The following is an 18,598-nucleotide window of genomic DNA, read 5'->3' as shown; positions in this document are numbered from 1 at the left end:
CAGAGGTCACACCGCCCCTTTCTGGCTTTCTGTGGCTTTGGAGGCTCAGAAGCGGAAATGCACTCAAGCCGTGTATAAACTCTAACAGCAGGAATTGCTCAGAACAGGCCTTGCAGCTGTGTCTGGGGAAACTGAACTTGACAGAGCCAGGAGGTCCCAGTGGGAACGTCAGGGTGGGGCCCATCTCTATAGCAACCAGAAACAGCCCCAGACACGCGCTGGCCCTGCCTCTGAGGAGGGAGCGGGCGACTTGTGTTCTTGAAATACCCACGGCCAAAAAGGACTCATCCAAAATAGCCCACTTTCACATCACCAAACATCAGCAACGCCTCACAGGGCATCTGCCACTCTGCAGCACAGCAACCAACGGGGAGTGGCAGAAAGTTACCATGACTTACCAGGAGTTTTCTTTCTCTCACTGGCGTATTAGGAAGAGGACAACTGGCTGAATGAAAAAGATTTGGTGTATCAAGCACAAATTTGTTCCCCAATACTCAGGTAAAAGAAATGTCCATTTGGGCAGTTTCCCTAAATCAAGTAAAATGTGATTATAAGCTGCCCTTTGCCAAGAAAGTAGGAAATTCAACTTCAGGCATATGGGGAGGGGCATCTTCCCCCTCAGTAGAATCACTATTATTATTATTATTATTATTATTATTATTAGAGATGGAGTCATCCAGGCTGGAGGGCACAATCTTTGCTCACTGTAACCTCCACCTCCCTTCAAGCAATTCTCCTGCCTCAGCCTCTGGAGTAGCTGGGATTACAGGCGCCCACCACCATGCTGGGCTAATTTTTATATTTTTAGTAGAGACAAGGTTTCACCATGTTGGCCAGGCTGGTCTCAAACTCCTGACCGCAGGTGATCGGCCCACCTTGGCCTCCCAAAGTGCTGGGATTACAGGCAAGAGCCACTACACCTGGCATTATATGGTGATTCCATGGTGCCCAGGGGATGGGAGAGCTTTCTCCCCCGCACCAACTCTGTTGCTCAGGCTGGAGTGCAGTGGCACCATCTCAGCTCACTGCAACCTCCGCCTCCCGGGTTCAAGTGATTCTCCTGCCTCAGCCTTCTGTGTAGCTGGGATTACAGGTGTGCACCACCACGCCCAGCTAATTTTCGTATTTTTAGTAGAGATGGGGTTTCACCATGTTGGCCAGGCTGGTCTCGAACTCCTGGCCTCAAGTGATCCGCCCACTTTGGCCTCCCAAGTGCTGGAATTATAGGCATGAGCCACGCCACCGGGGCCACAGATAGGAGAGCTTCTACTCTGTTCTCTACGGGGTCTGCTGCTCAGATGCCCACCATCCGAGTCCAAGGGCTTCTATTTTTTATTTTTATTTTTGAGACAGAGTCTCACTCTGTCGCCCAGGCTGGAGTGCAATGGCACAATCTCGGCTCACCGCAACCTCCGCCTCCAAGGTTCAAGCGAGTCTCCCACCTCAGCCTCCCGAGTAGCTGAGATTACAGGCGTGTGCCACCACTCCCGGGAGCTAATTTTATACTTTTTAGTAGAGACGAGGTTTCTCCATGTTGGTCAGGCTGGTCTTGAACTCCTGACCTCACGTAATCCACCCGCCTCAGCCTCCCAAAGTGCTGGGAATTACAGGTGTGAGCTACCACGCCCGGCTCCAAGTGCTTCTAGCTGCAGCTGAGGCTCTACTCCCCTGCGCCAAGCACAGTTTGGGGATGATGCCAAATTCTTGACTCTCAGCTCCAAACCCACTGTATTAATGTGCTAGGGCTGTTGTAACAAGACACCACAAACTAGGTGGCTTAAGCAATCAAAATGTATCATCTCAGTGCTGGAGACTGAATCAAGGTGTGGGCAGGGTCAACTCCTGAGACTGTGAGAGTGAAACCCTCCCCTGCTGCTCTCCTTGCTTCTGGTGGTTTGTTGACAATATGTAGCGATCCGTGTAGCAATCCTGGTAGCTCTCTGCCTCCCTCTTTGCACCGCCTTCTCCCTGCGTGTGTCTGTGTCCAAGTTTTCCCTTCTTACAAGGGCACCAGTCACGTTGGATTTAGGGCCCACCCTAATGATCTCATCTTAACTAATTATGTCTTCAACAACCCTATTTCCAAATAAGGTCACTTTCTGAGGTAGTGCAGGTCAGGACTTCAACATGTGAATTTGGGGGGAGACAGAACTCAACGCATAACACCCACCCAGCCACCCAACTCAGCTTCATGGTCTGGCTGGGAGTCAGAGACACGTCTTTGTTTTCTTAATTTTATTTTTTATTATTACTTTTTGAGATGGAGTCTTGCTCTGTCGCCCAGGCTGGAGTGCAGTAGTGTGATCTTGGCTCACTGCAACCTCCGCCTCCTGGATTCCAGCGATTTTCTTGCCTCAGCTTCCCGAGTAGCTGGGATTACAGGCACACACCACCACGCCCAGATAATCTTCGTATTTTTAGTGGAGACGGGGTTTCATCATGTTGCCCAGGCTGGCCTCGAACGCCTGACCTCAGGTGATCCACCTGCCTGGGCCTCCCAAACTGCTGTGATTACAGGCCTGAGCCAACACACCCAGAGCCACGTTTCTCCATTGCCCACTCTTCCCTGCCAGGCTCTGCCAAGAGGGGGCGCTAGAGAGACCTGCAGGGCTGGAGAAGGCCCCAGCTTCCCATCTGCTCACTATTTTTGCCTGTGTTTTACCCAGGAAAGCTGCTTCATCAGGGCAGCTGCAGTTCTTTAGCAGCAGCTGAATCCAGTTTCTACTTTTTCCAACCCTTGCAGAATCAGCTGCCTCGAGCTCCCTTCAGAGGCACCAGCACCAGCACCAGCTGGCCCATGCCCCCTCCTCAGAGGGCTGGATTTTAGTGCCCTGGGGCTCCTCTTTCAATCCTCTATATTATTGTTGTTGGTTTTGGTGTTTTGTTTTGTTTTTTGAGACGGGGTCTCACTCTGTCACCCAGGCTGGAGTGCAATGGTGCAAACTCAGCTCACTGAAACCTCTGCCTCCTGGTCTGAAGAGCAATCCTCCCACCTCTGCCTCCTGAGTAGCTGGGACTACAGGTGCGCTCCACCACGCCTGGCTAATTTTTTGTATTTTTAGTAGAGATGGGGGTTTGAGAGGGAGTCCTGCTCCGTTGCCCAGGCTGGAGTGCAGTAGTGTGATCTTGGCTCACTGCAACCTCCGCCTCCTGGGTTCCAGTGATTTTCTTGCCTCAGCCTCCCGAGTAGCTGGGATTACAGGCACGCTACTATGTTGGCCAGGCTGGTCTCAAACTCCTGACTTCAAGTGTCCGTCATGAGCCACCACGCCAGCAGCATGTTTTTTTGTTTGTTTGTTTGTTTGTTTTTTTTGAGCTTTGCTCTTTTTGCCCAGGCTGGAGTGTAATGGCACCATCTCTGTTCACTGCAACCTCTACCTTCCAGATTCCAGCAATTCTCCTGCCTCAGCCTCCTATGTAGTTGGGATTACAGGCTTGTGCCACCATGTCCGGCTAATTTTGTAGTTTTAGTAGAGACGGGGTTTCACCATGTTGGCCAGGCTAGTCTTGAACTCCTGACTCAGGTGATCTGCCTGCCTTGGCTTCCGAAAGTGCTGGGATTACAGGCGCAAGCCACTGACCCCAGCCCTTGCAGCAATTTTTTTTTTTTTTTTTTGAGACAGAGTTTCGCTCTCGTTGCCCAGGCTGGAGTGTAATGGTGCGATCTCAGCTCACCGCAACCTCCACCTCCTGGGATCAAGCGATTCTCCTACCTCAGTCTCCCGAGTAGCTGGAATTACAGGCATGTGCCACCACGCCCGTCTAATTTTGTCTTTTTTTTTTTTTTTTTTTTTTTTAGTAGAGACGGGGTTTCACCATGTTGTCCAGGCTGGTCTTGAACTCCCGACCTCAGGTGATGTGCCCACCTCAGCCTCCTGAAGTGCTGGGATTACCGGCGTGAGCCACCGTGCCCAGCCCCCTTGCAGCAATTTTTTAAGATGACAAAATAAAACAGAAAATTTCAGAATATATCCCACTACAAAATACAAATTAAGCAGCATGTGGTGGTGGCAGGGCCTGTACTCTCAGCTACTTGGGAGGCTGAGGCAGGACCACTGGCTTGATGCCAGGAGTTCAAGACCAGCCTGGGCAACATAACAGGACCCCCATCTCTACCAAAAAAATTTTTTAAACTAGCCAGGCATGGTGATGTGCCCCTGTAGCCCCAGCTACTCAGGAGGCTGAGGTAAAAAGATTGCTTGAGCTCAGGAGGTTGAAGGTACAGTGAGCCATGATTGCACCACTCCAGCCTGACTGACAGTGTAAGACAGGGTCCGTTATGTCACCCAGGCTGGTCTCAAACTCCTGGGCTCAAGCCCTATATATTTTTATGGTGGGTCAAGGTAAGGAAAAAGAGCCACCATTTGGTAAATGCTGCCAACCTTTTTTTTTTTTTTAATTTTTAGAGGGAGGGTCTCACTATGTTGCCCAGGCTGGTCTCAAACTCCTGGGCTGAAACAATCCTTCTGCCTCAGTCTTCCAAAATGCTGGGATTACAGGCATGAGCCAACTCTACAGGCCTGCCAACCTCTTTTATGTCATGGCACACACAGAAAATGATTTGGTCAACGAAATGGTATTTATTTGGCTCACTGGGACAAATAGATTACTCTTATTGGGGGTCAAGAGGCGACCACGGGTGGGGTGGGGGGCGGTGGCTCACACCTGTAATCCTAACACTTTTGGGAGTGTTAGGTGGGCGCATTACTTGAGGTCAGGAATTTGAGACCAGCCTGGCCAACATGGTGAAAACCCATCTCTACCTAAAAATACAAAGCTTAGCTGGGTGTGGTGGCCTGCATCTGTAGTCCCAGCTACTTCGGAGGCTGAGGCCCGAGAATTGCTTGAACCCAGGAGGCGGAGGCTGCAGTGAGCAGAGACCGTGTCACTGTACTCCACCCCAGGAGACGGGCAAGACCCTGTATCAAAAATAAATAAATAGGCCAGGAACGGTGGCTCACGCCACCACTCCAGCACTTTGGGAGGCCGGGGCGGGTGAATCACGAGGTCAGGAGATCAAGACCATCCTGGCTACAGTGAAACCCCGTCTCTACTAAAAATACAAAAAATTAGCCGGGCATGGTGGGAGGCACCTGTAGTCCCAGCTACTCGGGAGGCTGAGGCAAGAGAATGGCGTGAACCCGGAAAGCGGAACTTGCAGTGAGTGGAGATCACACCACTGCTCTCTAGCTTGGGCAACAGAGCGAGACTCCGTCTCAAAATAAATAAGTAAATAAAATAAATAAATAAAATTATAAACAGAAAAACAGGTGACCAGTTCAGCGGCTCAGCTGCCCCAGACCCTGCCTGCTGGTATCTGGGGTAGACCTGCACCCTTTCTTAGCACATCACTAAGATGTGCTCTGGTGTGGAGAATACGAGCAATCACACTGCAGTGAAAAAGAGAGCTGGAGACAGGCAGACAGGGGTAAAAGACCAGAGGAGAGGTCTGAGTACTGAGACCTAGGCCTGGGGGGCCTGCAGCTGCTCACCTGGTTCCGCAATAAACGATTGTTAAATCCTTCGGTTTGAGTTTTGAGTTCTGGTACCTTCCAGCCCCAAAGTCATGGGAGCTGTCCAAGAAGTGTGTTCACATGGTCATATGTTTTTATAAAACTTAGAACTTCTGGACATTGTAGCCGAAGCTGGTCAAGCTCGTTATCTCTCCACTGCAACTTCCTCTTCTTGTCATTTCCCCTCCTGTCAGGAGGCCTCATTGTGGCCACAGTATTGTGAATGAATAATCGTGGGGTTTTTTGTTTGTTTCTGAGATAGAGTTTTGTTCTTGTTGCCCAGGCTGGAGTGCAGTGGCTTGATCTCAGCTCACTGCAACCTCCGTCTCCGGGGTTCAAGTGATTCTCCTGCCTCAGCCTCCTGAGTAGCTGGGATTACAGGTGACCACCATCACACCCAGCTAATTTTTTGTATTTTTAGTAGAGATGGGGTTTCACCATGTTGCCCAGGCTGGTCTCAAACTCCTGACCTCAGGTGATCCACCCGCCTTGGCCTCCCAAAGTGCTGGAATGACAGGCATGTGCCACAAACTCTGACCTACTTTTGTTTTTTTAATTTATATTTTAAATGCACATAGAAAAAAAAAAAAAAACTAAACAGTACCAAAAAGTACAATGCATACCGACATACTGAGCCACCAATCCACCCCAAATTCCCAGACCCACGCCTCAAAACTGTCACAGACATTTTCTGGTGGATCTTTGCAAAAAATTTCTATCTAGATCCTATTTTTTAATACAAATAGAACTATATGTATACAGCATTCTGTGCTTAATAACCCTTGACAATCTTTCCATATCAGCACATAGTCTGACTTTTTTTTTTTTTTTTTTTTTTTGAGACGGAGTCTCACTCTGTTGCCTAGGCTGGAGTGCAGTGGCGCAATCCCGGATCACTGCAAGCTCCACCTCCTGGGTTCACGCCATTCTCCTGCCTCAGCCTCCCGAGTAGCTGGGACTACAGGCGCCCGCCACCACGCCCGTCTAATTTTTTGTATTTTTTAGTAGAGACGGGGTTTCACCGTGTTAGCCAGGATGGTCTCAATCTTCTGACCTCACCATCCACCCGCCTCGGCCTCCCAAAGTGCTGGGATTACAGGCGTGAGCCACCGCGCCCGGCCGACTTAATTCTTTTTAAAGACGGCAGAGATTGCAGACCCCAAAATACATCTAACCATTGGGGCAGATTTCATTACGACCATCCTTAATCCACTGTACTTGTCCTGCAAGGTCCAACCTGGTATTGCACCGGACCTCACAGAACGCTGCTGTTTCCTGATCTTTTCTAGTGAGGCAGCTTTATTTCTTCACATAGGAGACCTCCCTGCTAAGCGAAGTCGAACAGGTGGATCTAGAGGTTGACCACCACGGTCAGGAAAGCAGCTGTCTACTGAAAAGCAAACTCTAATTCCTTAAGATTAACGAGTTAATCTTTAAGATTAATTAATCTTAACGAATTAATCCTTAAGATTAACCCCTGCACCACCAAGTGGGGGAGTACAGCCCCCTCTCTCCGCCTCATGGATTCAGCTCGGAGGTGCAGGGGTTTGGTGGGGGGCGGTTAGGGAATGACAGCTGCCCCGTGGAGGACGCCCAGGGCTGGGTCACGAGCTGGCATGAGTCAGTCTTATTTTGTAAGTCCTAGTTATCAGGCTGCCAGTCTCGCGCCGTGCCCAGTCTCACTCAGCCTTCAGTCTTCCGGCCGGGACCCCGCTGGGCGCTCCGGAGGGATCGGCGCCACCGCGAGGCCGGCGAGGAGGCTGCAAGGGGCGCCCGGCCGGCCTGCGAAAGTGGTGGGAGCCAGGAGGGGCACACAGCCTCCCCTCCCCAGGCGGGACTCTCCCCGCCCCCCGGGCTCAGGGCTTGGGGTGGTGAGATGGGTGGCTGGGTGATCCGACGCCGCCAGCCCACCGCGTCCCCAAGAGCCGGGGTCTCGGGCTCAGCTAAACTCCCCGGAGTCACACAAGCGCCCCATACACGTCTGCTGAGTGAACGAAGGCTGCCCATCCACCAGGGGACTGCTCGGCCCTCCCACGCCATGTCCAGGTCGCATTCGGCCAGCGGGACTTCCCTTAACGCTCGGCCGGGGTCCCCAGGCTCGCGCCCCTGACAGCAGCCAAACTGTTTATTTCCGTCCGGCTGAAGAGGCGGGGTGGAGATGGCACAAGCCGATTGGTTATGTAAATTGTGGAGCCAATTTCGGCCTATGAGCCAGGAGACTACAAGTTCCAGAATGCATCCTTCCTCCAGCACAGGGAGAGGCCGAGGCTGCGGGAGCGTTGCCTGCTGGGAATTGTAGTCTTCATCTTGTTTGTTACGCAGGTGGAACTGGGGGGAGGGAGTAAACTATTACCACGTGACGTTCGGGTCAGGTGGTTGGGCCAGCCTCCGCGCTCGAGCTGTGACTGGCTGACTCTAATAAGAAGACGCCACTAGGGGCGGGGCGAAGAGGGGCGCAAGCTCACTGCGTTTTGAGTCTCGGGACCCCTGTCGGAGAGACTATGGCGCTCAACAAGAATCACTCGGAGGGCGGCGGAGTGATCGTCAACAACACCGAGAGGTGAAAACACTGCGGAAGGATCCTAGAGGACCAAAGTTCGGGTGTCGAGGGAGTGGGGGGTGGGCGATGGGCGGTGGGGAATAAGCCCCTGAAGGGGGAGCATTGATGGAGTATGGTTGGGGGGGAATGGCTGGGGGCGGGGTTGGAGGAAGGTGGGTGGGCCGTGGGGGAGGGCCCGGGAGGTTGTGATCAGCTGGGAGGTGGGAGTGGGACGTCTGCTTGGGGACCTGGCATGGGGCGACCGGTGGGGCCTAGGGGTGATTCTTGAACCCGTTCCCAGAGTTTTGACTTCAGTAACTGGGAGGAGCCCCAAACAAAAATAATTGTCACTTATTGGATGTCTACAACGTTACTACGTGTCAGGCTCTGCGCCTTTTCTACCTTATTTAATAAATTCTGTGCAGTACAATCTACTACTGTCCACGTTTCACAGGTAGGGAAAGTGGGGGGCAGAAAGGTTAAGTAACTTGCTCGAGATTGCAACTCTGTAAGTAACAGAGATGGAATTCCAGGAAAGGAGTCTTGACTCCAAAGTTAATAGGATTAACCACCAGCATACAGGCTTCCAGTATGTTCCAGAACTGTTCAGGTTCCAGGTAAGAAACTGAGGTCCCAGGAGTGAAATTAAACAGATGACGTTTGTCAGATGTCTCACAGTTCCTGGCACTGTGTGGATCCGTAAAGTCATTCCCTTGCCTCTCTCTTGAATGCCTGTTGGTTTGAGTCTCCTCCGAAGGCACAGGTCTCCTAATTCAAGGTTCTTTCCACTCCACCCTCCCCACCCCTTGCTCATTGCATCCTGTCTCTCCTCCAGTCTCTGCCAAGAGAAGCCCTGAATGGCCTCTCTCTCCTTTTGTTCCGTGGGTATTGAAAATCAGACCAGCCAGCTCTGGGTTGAACTATGCCGACCCTGAATTGCCTCTTGAAGGCAGAAGGAGCTTAGGAGGCACCTGAGTCCCCAAAGGAGACATTGTGGAGTCAGAGCCCTGTACCCAGCTAAGGCCAGCATCCAGTTGCCCTGTGACTTGGGAATGTTATGATGAGTCAGAGGAAAATGCCTAGAGTGACCCAGCAGGCTCACTTTCCCTCTATCTTACCTACTCAGAGTCTGATGGGTAATTCCTTCTTTTCTCTGAGTGGTACTTCTCTTTTTTTTTTGAGATGGAGGCTTGCTCTGTCACCCAGGCTGGAGTGCAGTGGCACGATCTCAGTTCACTGCAGTTCACGATCTCAGTTCACTCAGTTCACCGCCTCCTGGGTTCAAGCAATTATCCTGCCTCAGCCTCCCCGGTAACTGGGATTACAGGCACTTGCCACTACACCCAGCTAATTTTTTGTATTTTTACTAGAAACAGGAGTTCACCATGTTGGCCAGGCTGGTCTCGAACTCCTGACCTCGTGATCCGCCCTCCTTGGCCTCCAAAAGTATTGGGATTACAGGAATGAGTCACCGTGCCCGACCACTTCTCTTTTCTTAGACCAGTTGTTTCCCACTTACCTTTCCCCAGTCTGAGAAAGTTGTGATATCTGGGGGGAGGCAGAAGACAAACAGAACCGTGTGAACCTTTTTATCATGTGATCAGAGACACCTCACATTGTCTTGTTGCATCTCTGTGTGTGAGTCAGTTCCCAGGCCTGGCCAGCTTTTCATGCCATTTGGCAACATCTCTGGGGACTGTTTTTCTTTCTGTCTCTGTGGAACTTCCTGAGACAAGAATGTATCTATCCTGCTGGGCCTTCTACCTGGCTTAGGGCTCAGGCCTGCTAAGTAAGGTGTGCCTTGTTTTAGAAAGTGCTTCAGCCTCCTGTCTGAATAAGTTGTGTCTGTAACAATTGAAGTATAAGTCCAGTGTTCAAAATTTGATAATTAGGCTGAGCATGGTGGCTCATGCCTGTAATCCTAGCACTTTGGGTGGCCGAGGTAGGTAGATCACTTGAGGTCAGGAGTTTGAAACCCACCTGACCAACATGGTGAAACCCCGTCTCTACTAAATACAAAAAATCAGCCGGGCGTGGTGACGCATGCCTGTAACCCCAGCTATGTGGGAGGCTGAGGCAGGAGAATTGCTTGAACCCAGGAGGTAGAGGTTGCAGTAAGCCGAGATCATGCCGCAGCACTCCAGCCTGGGCAACAAGAGTGAAACTCCGTCTCATAAAAAAGAAAAAAAAAATGATAATTAAACTAGTGAACGTTACTCTTCAAGTCCTGAACTCCTTTGAGAATGATGGAAGCTGTGGACTCTCCGCTCAGAAAAATGCACATATGACGTACATGATCATCTCAAGGGCTTCATGGACTTTCCTGCAAACCCAGCTGAAGAACCCAGGTTTGAAAGAACCTTGAAGGAGGTCCTATTGTGATCTGTACAGTCATCTCTTAGATATGTTTATATGTTAGGGTTGAAAAACAAACCAGCAAAAACAGAGCATCTGTCAAAAGGACTTAAAAGAGAATAGAAAAGTTAAGCCAGATCACCTCACCTACTTGAGGGATGGCGGCCTCTCTAGAGCCCTGTAACTCTGCTACCACGTTGATCATTTGGGGGCTGTGTAAGCGGGGTTTGGGAAATTTTACAGAACCCCAACGTGCTCGTTTCTTCCATGGCTGCATTAATGGGGTTTTTTCTTGGTGGTGGTGGTGGTTTTTAGTTTTTTTGTAGAGACGGGGTCTCGCCACGTTACCCAGGCTGGTCTCAAACTCCTGGGCTCAAGCGATCCACCAGCCTCAGCCTCCCAAAGTGCTTGGATTACAGGTGTGGGCCACCGCTCCTAGCCCTATGAATGGCTTTATTAATTTATTTGTTTTTGAGACAGAGCTTCTCTCTCTCTCTCTTTTTTTTTTGAGATGGAGTTTCGCTCTTGTTGCCCAGGCTGGAGTGCAATGGCACGATCTCGGCTCACCGCAACCTCTGCCTCCCGGGTTCAAGCGATTCTCCTGCCTCGGCCTCCCTAATAGCTGGGATTACAGACGCCCACCACCACGCCCAGCTAATTTTGTACTTTTTTAGTAGAGACAGGGTTTCTCCATGTTGGTCAGGCTGGTCTTGAACTCCTGACCTCAGGTGATCCGCCCGCTTCAGCCTCTCAAAGTGCTGGGATTACAGGCATGAGCCACCGTGCCCGGCTGGAGCTTCTCTCTTGTTGCCCAGGCTGGAGTGCAATGGTGCCATCTTGGCTCACTGCAACTTCCGCCTCCTGGGTTCAAGCAATTCTCCCTCCTCAGCCTCCTGAGTAGCTGGGATTATGGGGGCCCGCCACGACTAATGTTTTGGTATTTTTAGTAGAGATGGGGTTTCACCGTGTTGGCCAGGCTGTTCTCAAACTCTTGACCTTGTGATCCACCTGCCTCGGCCTCCCAAAGTGCTGGGATACAGGTGTGAGCCACCGTGCCCGGCCCTATGAATGGTTTTAATGCAGTACTGTTGAGAGGTTATGAGAGCTGATGTGCCGGGCAGCTGCTTGGGAGAAAGGCCCAGTGTCTGGGTGACATCGCATCTCCATACTGTCTCATCAAGGCTTTTCCTCTTTTCTCATCACAGCATCCTAATGTCCTATGATCATGTGGAACTCACATTCAATGACATGAAGAACGTGCCAGAAGCCTTCAAAGGGACCAAGAAAGGCACCGTCTACCTTACCCCTTACCGGGTGAGTTGCCCAGCAGGACAGTTGGTTGAGAGGCTTGTTGCTGTTGGAGGTGACGTGAGTCTTAGTCTCGGGTCCGCCTCAGCCTCATGAGTCAAGTGGCCTCTGAACCCTGGTGAATGTTAGTGCCTCACTCTGCCTGTTTCTCCGTCACATGCTCCTGGATTCCAGAACCACCAGGCTCTTTGTGTAACTGACCTGACCACTGGGCAGTGAACCCATGTAAATTCCAGAGCCGCTGCTGCAAAACCTCTATAGAGTTGGATGCAGCGCTGGCATGACTTGGGCCTGGAGGCCAGAGACTATTATTATTAACATTTTGTTTTCTGTGAGAGTAGCCCATGAAGCCCTGTGCACATCCAGGGTGAGAAATCTGGTAAACAGGGCACAGTTGCGTGGCACAGCCTCTGGACTGGGCAGAGAGCCCAGTACTACCCCGCAGAATGACAAATGCCAGGCTGCAGAATGGGCCTTGCCTGAGAGTTACCCACGTGGACTCTGAGAGGTTGAGAAATACAAATGGATGTTGTTGGAAAATTGCTGCTTGTAGCCACTTAAGGCTTAGACTTAAAGACAGGCTGGTGCAGTGGCTTATGCCTGTAATCCCAGCACTTTGGGAGGCCAAGGCAGGTGGACCACTTGAGCTCAGGATTTCGAGACCAGCCTGTGTAACATGGCGAAACCCCATCTTTACAAAAAATACAAACATAAGCTGGGTGTGGTGTCACATGCCTGTAGTCCCAGCTACCCAAGAGGCTGAGGTGGATAGTAACTGGAGCCGGGAGAGGTTGAGGCTGCAGTGAGCTGGGATCATGCCACTGCACTCCAGCCTGGGCAACAGAGTGAGACCCTGCCTCAAAAAAACAAAAGCCGGGCACGGTGGCTCACACCTGTAATCCCAGCACTTTGAGAGGCCGAGGTGGGCGGATCACGAGGTCAGGAGATCGAGACCATCCTAGCTAACATGGTGAAACCCTGTCTCTACTAAAAGTACAAAAAATTAGCCGGGTGTAGTGGTGGGCGCCTGTAGTCCCAGCTACTTGGGAGGCTGAGGCAGGAGAATGGCGTGAACCCAGGAGGCGGAGCTTGCAGTGAGCTGAGATCGCGCCACTGCACTCCAGTCTGGGCGACAGAACGAGACACCGTCTCAAAAAAAAAAAAAAAAAAAAGACTTAGACCCAAAGACAGCTGGAAGAAGAGAGCACATTTTCAAGTTTTAATCTCATGACTTAGCAAAGACAGCGGAGCCTCAAAACCCCATCTCTGGAGGCTGAAGTTGGCATCTTCAGTCACAGATTAAAGTCATGGATTTAAAACCCGGGCCTGGCCAGTCCTGGTGGCTCACGCCTGTAATCCCAGCACTTTGGGAGGCCAAAGCTGGTGGATCACCTGAGGTCAGGAATTCGAGACCAGCCTGGCCAACATGGCGAAACCCTGTCTCTACTAAAAATACAAAAATTGGCCAGGCGTGGTGGCACTTACCCGTAATCCCAGCTACTCGGGAGGCTGAGGTGAAAGAATCACTTGAACCTGGGAGGCGGAGGCTGCAGTGAGCCAAGATTGGTCCACTGTACTCCAGTCTGGGTTACAGAGTGAGACTCCGTCTCAAAAAAATTAAAAGGCTGGGTGCGGTGGCTCATGCCTGTAATTCCAGCACTTTGGGAGGCCAAGGCAGGCAGATCACGAGATCAGGAGATCGAGACCATCCTGGTTAACACAGGGAAACCCCGTCTCTACTAAAAATACAAAAAATTAGCCGGGCATAGTGGCAGATGCCTGTAGTCCCAGCTGCTCGGGAGGCTGAGGCAGGAGAATGGCATGAACCCGGGAGGCAGAGCTTGCAGTGAGCCAAGATTGCACCACTGCACTCCAGCCTGGGCGACAGAGCAAGACTCCGTCTCAAAAAAAAAATAAATAAAATTTTAAAAAAAGGAAAAAAGAAAACCCAGGGCGTTCTCCAGGCACAGGCTCCAGGAGAGCTCTTGTTACTGTTTATAGTCCGCCTCAATGGTAACTAGCGACCACTGCACCATCATGCTCGGTTCTGGAGCTCAGGCTGGAGATCCCCCCTTTCAGGAACCCGTCCCTGCCTTGCCTCTGCTTGTCCTCCCCTTGCTTCTGCCTGTCCTTCCTCCTTCGTAGGCCCCTTCACTTAGGCACCACCGCCACCACCTCCCCACCACCATGTCAGTGACAGAGCAGTCTGCCCTGCTCATAGATACTGTCTGTGACCAGTACGTTTTTCTCCCATGTACGTGAGCTTGGCCTCTCCAGGCCGCAGTGAGCCCTTCCCCTTTCCACAGCTCTCTCCAGGAGTGTCTGGCACAGAGAGCGCCGTGGGGCTGCTGGACCCTGGCACTGAGAGCAGACTCGTCACTCCCAGGAAACAGGTGGGAAGCATGGCAGCGTGGGCGGTGCTTCCGGTGCTGATGGCCTCACCCTCTCTCCCTGCAGGTCATCTTTCTGTCCAAGGGCAAGGATGCCATGCAGTCCTTCATGATGCCGTTTTATCTCATGAAAGACTGTGAGATCAAGCAGCCCGTATTTGGTGCAAACTACATCAAGGGAACAGTGAAGGCGGAAGCGGGAGGTAGGTGATGGGAACTCAGGGACACGGATGGGGCTTCCAGGGAGGTGCCCTGGGAGCCTCTGACTGCCGCCCTGGGGGTGTCCCCTTCAGACCCTTATCGCCCTAGCCATGACCTCTTCCCAGCTCTGGGCTGCCAGCTGGTGGGGTTTGATTGCCAAGAGCTGGGGAAAATGCTGGCATTAAAGACGGCAGCTTGGCCGGGCGCGGTGGCTCAAGCCTGTAATCCCAGCACTTTGGGAGGCCGAGGCGGGCGGATCACGAGGTCAGGAGATCGAGACCATCCTGGCTAACACGGTGAAACCCCGTCTCTACTAAAAAATACAAAAAACTAGCCGGGCGCGGTGGCGGGCGCCTGTAGTCCCAGCTACTCGGGAGGCTGAGGCAGGAGAATGGCGTAAACCCGGGAGGCAGAGCTTGCAGTGAGCTGAGATCCGGCCACTGCACTCCAGCCTGGGTGACAGAGCAAGACTCCGTCTCAAAAAAAAAAAAAAAAAAAAAAAAGACGGCAGCTCAGGTCAGCTTTTCAGAGCGTGAAGTCTGCAGAAGCTTGCGGACTGAGTCAGGATGCTTAGTGCGCCTTGGCGAGTGCATACAAATTTTAGACTCAGGAAGGAGCTGCATCAGTTCTTGAGAGGGGCCTTTTCATGAGAGCCAGGAAGAGGCAACTGCCTCTGGAAGCCAGAGTTACCCTGCTTTGGGGCTGGCTTTTTGGCAGGCCCCAGAGACCTCTGCACTGAACTTGCCTTCCCCTTGACAGGCAGCCAGGCCCGCCCTTGCTATTGAGCGCTCTTGGTCCCTCTTTGGGCAGAAGCCAAGCTAGAAGGGCTGGAGTCTGTCCTTGGACCCCCTTAGGATGAGAGGTCTGCTCTGAATTTCAGGGTCGGTTGTTGTCGAGTGGGCTTGTGCCTGTGCAGCTGCCGAGTGCTTGACTGGGGGTGGAAAGAAACCTTGATGTTAGCTCTAAAACCACACCAAGGTGGCCTTGGCACCTGTGTACATATTGGGCCAGTGGTGGGAGGACAGGCTTGTTTCAGGAAGGAGAGGCCCTTGTTCCAAAGGGGGAAGCGAGTATAGCAGGGCCTGGCCGGGCTGCAGTGCTGGCTCCTATGCAGGCAGCAGGCTGGAAACCATGGCACTGGGAAGTCCCCATCACAGTGCAGGCCTAGCTTCCTGCAAGCCTCCCGGGCGTCGGATGAAGCCCTGGAGAGGAAAACAGCCATCTCTTGGGGCATCGGTTTTCTTTTTCTGTGGTGTTTATTCGCTGTCCTTCCCCTCTCAGGTGGCTGGGAAGGTTCTGCTTCCTACAAGTTGACTTTCACGGCAGGGGGCGCCATTGAGTTTGGACAGCGGATGCTCCAGGTGGCATCTCAAGGTATCCAGGCTCCGAAGATTAGGGGCTGAGGACACACTGAACATGTAGGGGTTTGGTTTGAGTTTGCTTCCTTTTTTTTTTGCTTTTTTAAACATTCAAGAGGTAAGTGTCTGGGCACTAGGCTGAGCAGGCCTAGGAGTTGGGAAGGAAAGCTGTCATTGGCGTGAGCTCTGTCCTGTACCTCAGAGGCTGCGTTTCCCTGCCTGGAGCAGGTGGATCACATTTTGACAAAGCTGTTTGGACTCAAGGACACTTTACTATGGCCCCATAAAACAAACCCCAAACCAACCATTAAACTGCGGTTTTGCAGCCATTGAAAATGACCGAGGGATGGGCCCAGCAGACATCCTCCGCCAGCTCACTCCTACCCCAGCCCTGAGCCTCCCTCCTGGCCTCCGTCCACCCTCCACCCTTGTCCTTGACCTCCCTTGCCTTCCCCTGGCTCTGACCTCTCCTGTCCTCTCTCATCACCCCATCCCTGACCAAGGCAGCCCCGAGTGTGGGTGGAGAGTGGAGTGGGGTGGACAGAGCATGTCTGCTGGGCACACTCCTGGGCCCCAATAGCTCCCCTCTGCAGGCAGTGGGACCGCCCTCTCCCCGCCCCAAGGCAGGCCACACTCATTTCTCTTTCCCCTTGTACTTGTAGCCTCCAGAGGTGAAGCCCCCAATGGAGCCTATGGCTACTCTTACATGCCCAGCGGGGCCTATGTCTATCCCCCGCCAGTCGCCAATGGAATGTACCCCTGCCCTCCTGGCTACCCCTATCCACCGCCCCCGCCTGGTGAGTGTGTCCTTTGCTGCCCACCCTCCCCTCATGAGCCCGCCTATCCAGGCTCCCCCAGGCCAGGGAGGCTTCATTCCTTGAGCTGCTTCAGGACTAACAGGATCTGGAGAGGCCCCCCTCAGAGGGGGCCGCAGCCGGGTGCTCACCGGGTCCCTGTTGCTCTCTTGCCGAGCAGAGTTCTATCCAGGACCCCCCATGATGGACGGGGCCATGGGATACGTGCAGCCCCCACCACCGCCCTATCCTGGGCCCATGGAACCTCCGGTCAGCGGCCCCGATGTCCCCTCCACTCCTGCAGGTGAGGGCCTTTGGGTGCTGGCAGCCCTTCGGGACCAGCCCTCTCCTCCCCAAGGTTGCACAGAGAGCCTCAGAATGGCCAGAGACTGCTGAGAGCCGCAGATGATGGATGACCCCTGGACTACCCCAGGGGCCCAGCAGGGCCGTGGCCTGGTGGTGCGGAGCTAGATTCTGGCCCCACCCCCATCCCTTAGCTACCCACATGGCCTGGGCAGGGAATGTCACCCTGTGTGCCTCGGTCCTCTCATCCTCTCATCTACACTCAGTTGGTCGGTCACGGTGGCACCTGGGGGGTTGGCTCAAGGATTAGATGAGGTGAGACATGCGATGGGCCTGGAAAGGACCATGCCAGCACGTGGCCCATGCTCAGGAAGCCTCACCTGCTGCTGTTATTGGCGGAACTGGACCCCCAGCACCAGCTGCCCCGAGCCATGGGGACCCAGGGTCTCTGGGCTAAGCTCAGGGGGATGAGAACTTGTCACTGACACTGGGTGTGTTTGCTCTCACAGCCGAAGCCAAGGCCGCAGAAGCAGCCGCCAGCGCCTACTACAACCCAGGCAACCCTCACAACGTCTACATGCCCACGGTGAGAGAGCGTGGCAGTGCCAGTGGCAGTGCCAGTACAGCCCCGCAGCCACAGATGCTGGGAGCCACAGGGGGAAGACTGCGCCATGTTTTAAACCTTCTAACGCGAATTTTCCCTTTCTCCCTTCTTTAGAGCCAGCCGCCACCACCTCCCTACTACCCACCGGAAGATAAGAAGACCCAGTAGGCCCTCCTGCCTCCCTGCCTCCCACCCTTATCTCTGTACCCTACCCCTCCCATTGGGGCTGCACTGGGGCTGGGGGAGGGGGCGCCTTGTTCTCCCTCCAGGTCTGATCATAAACAATTACCAGGAACTAGCATTGTGGGACATTAGGGCCCCCGGCCTCAGGAGAGGTGCCGCCCAGCTTCCATGCCAGCCCAGAGCCCACAACGCTGCCCAGTGTGCCTCACTCACTGTCTGGGGCTCTCCTGGGAGCATGGGGCATCCCCTGTTCCTGTTTCACTCTCAGCTTCTCCCCTCGAAGGGACTCTCTGGCCACCTCCTCCACCGCAGTCCAGCTCCCTCAGTCTGGCAGCCACTGCTACACTCAGCCTCATGAGCCACTTCAGACCAGCCAGGTGTCTTCCCCGGCCCTGCCAGGCCCTGCTCACATTCCCTCCGCTGGTCTATGCTGGTCTCAGAAGGCCACCGTGTCTGCATTCCACTCAGCCAGGGTCCAGCTGCAGCCCTGCCACTGTCCTTCCCTTCCTTGTCCTGAGTCATGCTGTTGCCACCCCGTGTGACTTTTGAAGCTGTAAAATGAGCTTCCAGGGCTTGGGTGGCGTCGGGGCAGGGCCGCCGAGGCTGGGAGGAAGTGCTTCTGCCTTTCGCTGGTGTTTCTGGAATTTGCTTTCCCTCACCTCTCACTTCCCTCTAGAAGGAGCTTCCTGACTGGAACCAGAGAATGCATGTCTGTCCACTTTTGGGCTGCTGGGTGGGGCTGGAAACAAGGGCCGCTGACCCTTCATGCCGGCCGGGACCTGCCACTAGCCCCCCAGCCTGCTTCTTCCCCTTAAGCTTCGTGCCCCTGGATGCGCTAACATTCGCTCTTGTTTGTTCCTGGACTGGCCATGAAGTGAGGAGATGGTTATCTAAAGAGAATTCCCTATTTATTTGACAAAAAATCCAGTTAATATATTAATGTGAAATAAACCCTGTTTGCACCTTGATTTGTTTGCTGAAAATGTGAAATAGTAAAAATAAATAACTGGACCCTTTCTGGCTCTGCGTGTGGTGACCCAGGCGGTCTCT

At 53.1% G+C, this 18,598-nt stretch overlaps 1 protein-coding gene across 4 annotated transcripts; it reads left to right on the top strand.

Moving 5' to 3' along the window:
• Positions 1–7,965: 7,965 nt before the first annotated feature.
• Positions 7,966–18,564, top strand: WBP2 (WW domain binding protein 2). Of its 4 annotated transcripts, none has more exon segments than NM_001258099.2 (8): positions 7,966–8,073; positions 11,613–11,721; positions 14,173–14,308; positions 15,588–15,680; positions 16,327–16,461; positions 16,640–16,762; positions 17,271–17,347; positions 17,480–18,558. In NM_001258099.2, coding segments are annotated over 8 exon segments (786 nt in total). In that variant the 5' UTR covers positions 7,966–8,014; the 3' UTR covers positions 17,534–18,558.
• Positions 18,565–18,598: the final 34 nt, after the last annotated feature.

The sequence above is a fragment of the Macaca mulatta genome, chromosome 16, assembly GCF_049350105.2.
Source record: "Macaca mulatta isolate MMU2019108-1 chromosome 16, T2T-MMU8v2.0, whole genome shotgun sequence".
Classification (NCBI taxonomy): domain Eukaryota; kingdom Metazoa; phylum Chordata; class Mammalia; order Primates; family Cercopithecidae; genus Macaca; species Macaca mulatta.
This window is presented reverse-complemented; position numbering and strand designations above follow the sequence as displayed.

Excerpts from the sequence above, each read along its gene's own strand:
- WBP2 (XM_077968777.1), top strand. The coding sequence starts at position 8,644 with ATGTTCCAGAACTGTTCAGGTTCCAG. Across the intron at positions 8,670-11,612 it reads CAGAACTGTTCAGGTTCCAG|CATCCTAATGTCCTATGATC; the intron begins GTAAGAAACTGA and ends TTCTCATCACAG. Across the intron at positions 15,681-16,326 it reads GCTCCAGGTGGCATCTCAAG|CCTCCAGAGGTGAAGCCCCC; the intron begins GTATCCAGGCTC and ends TTGTACTTGTAG.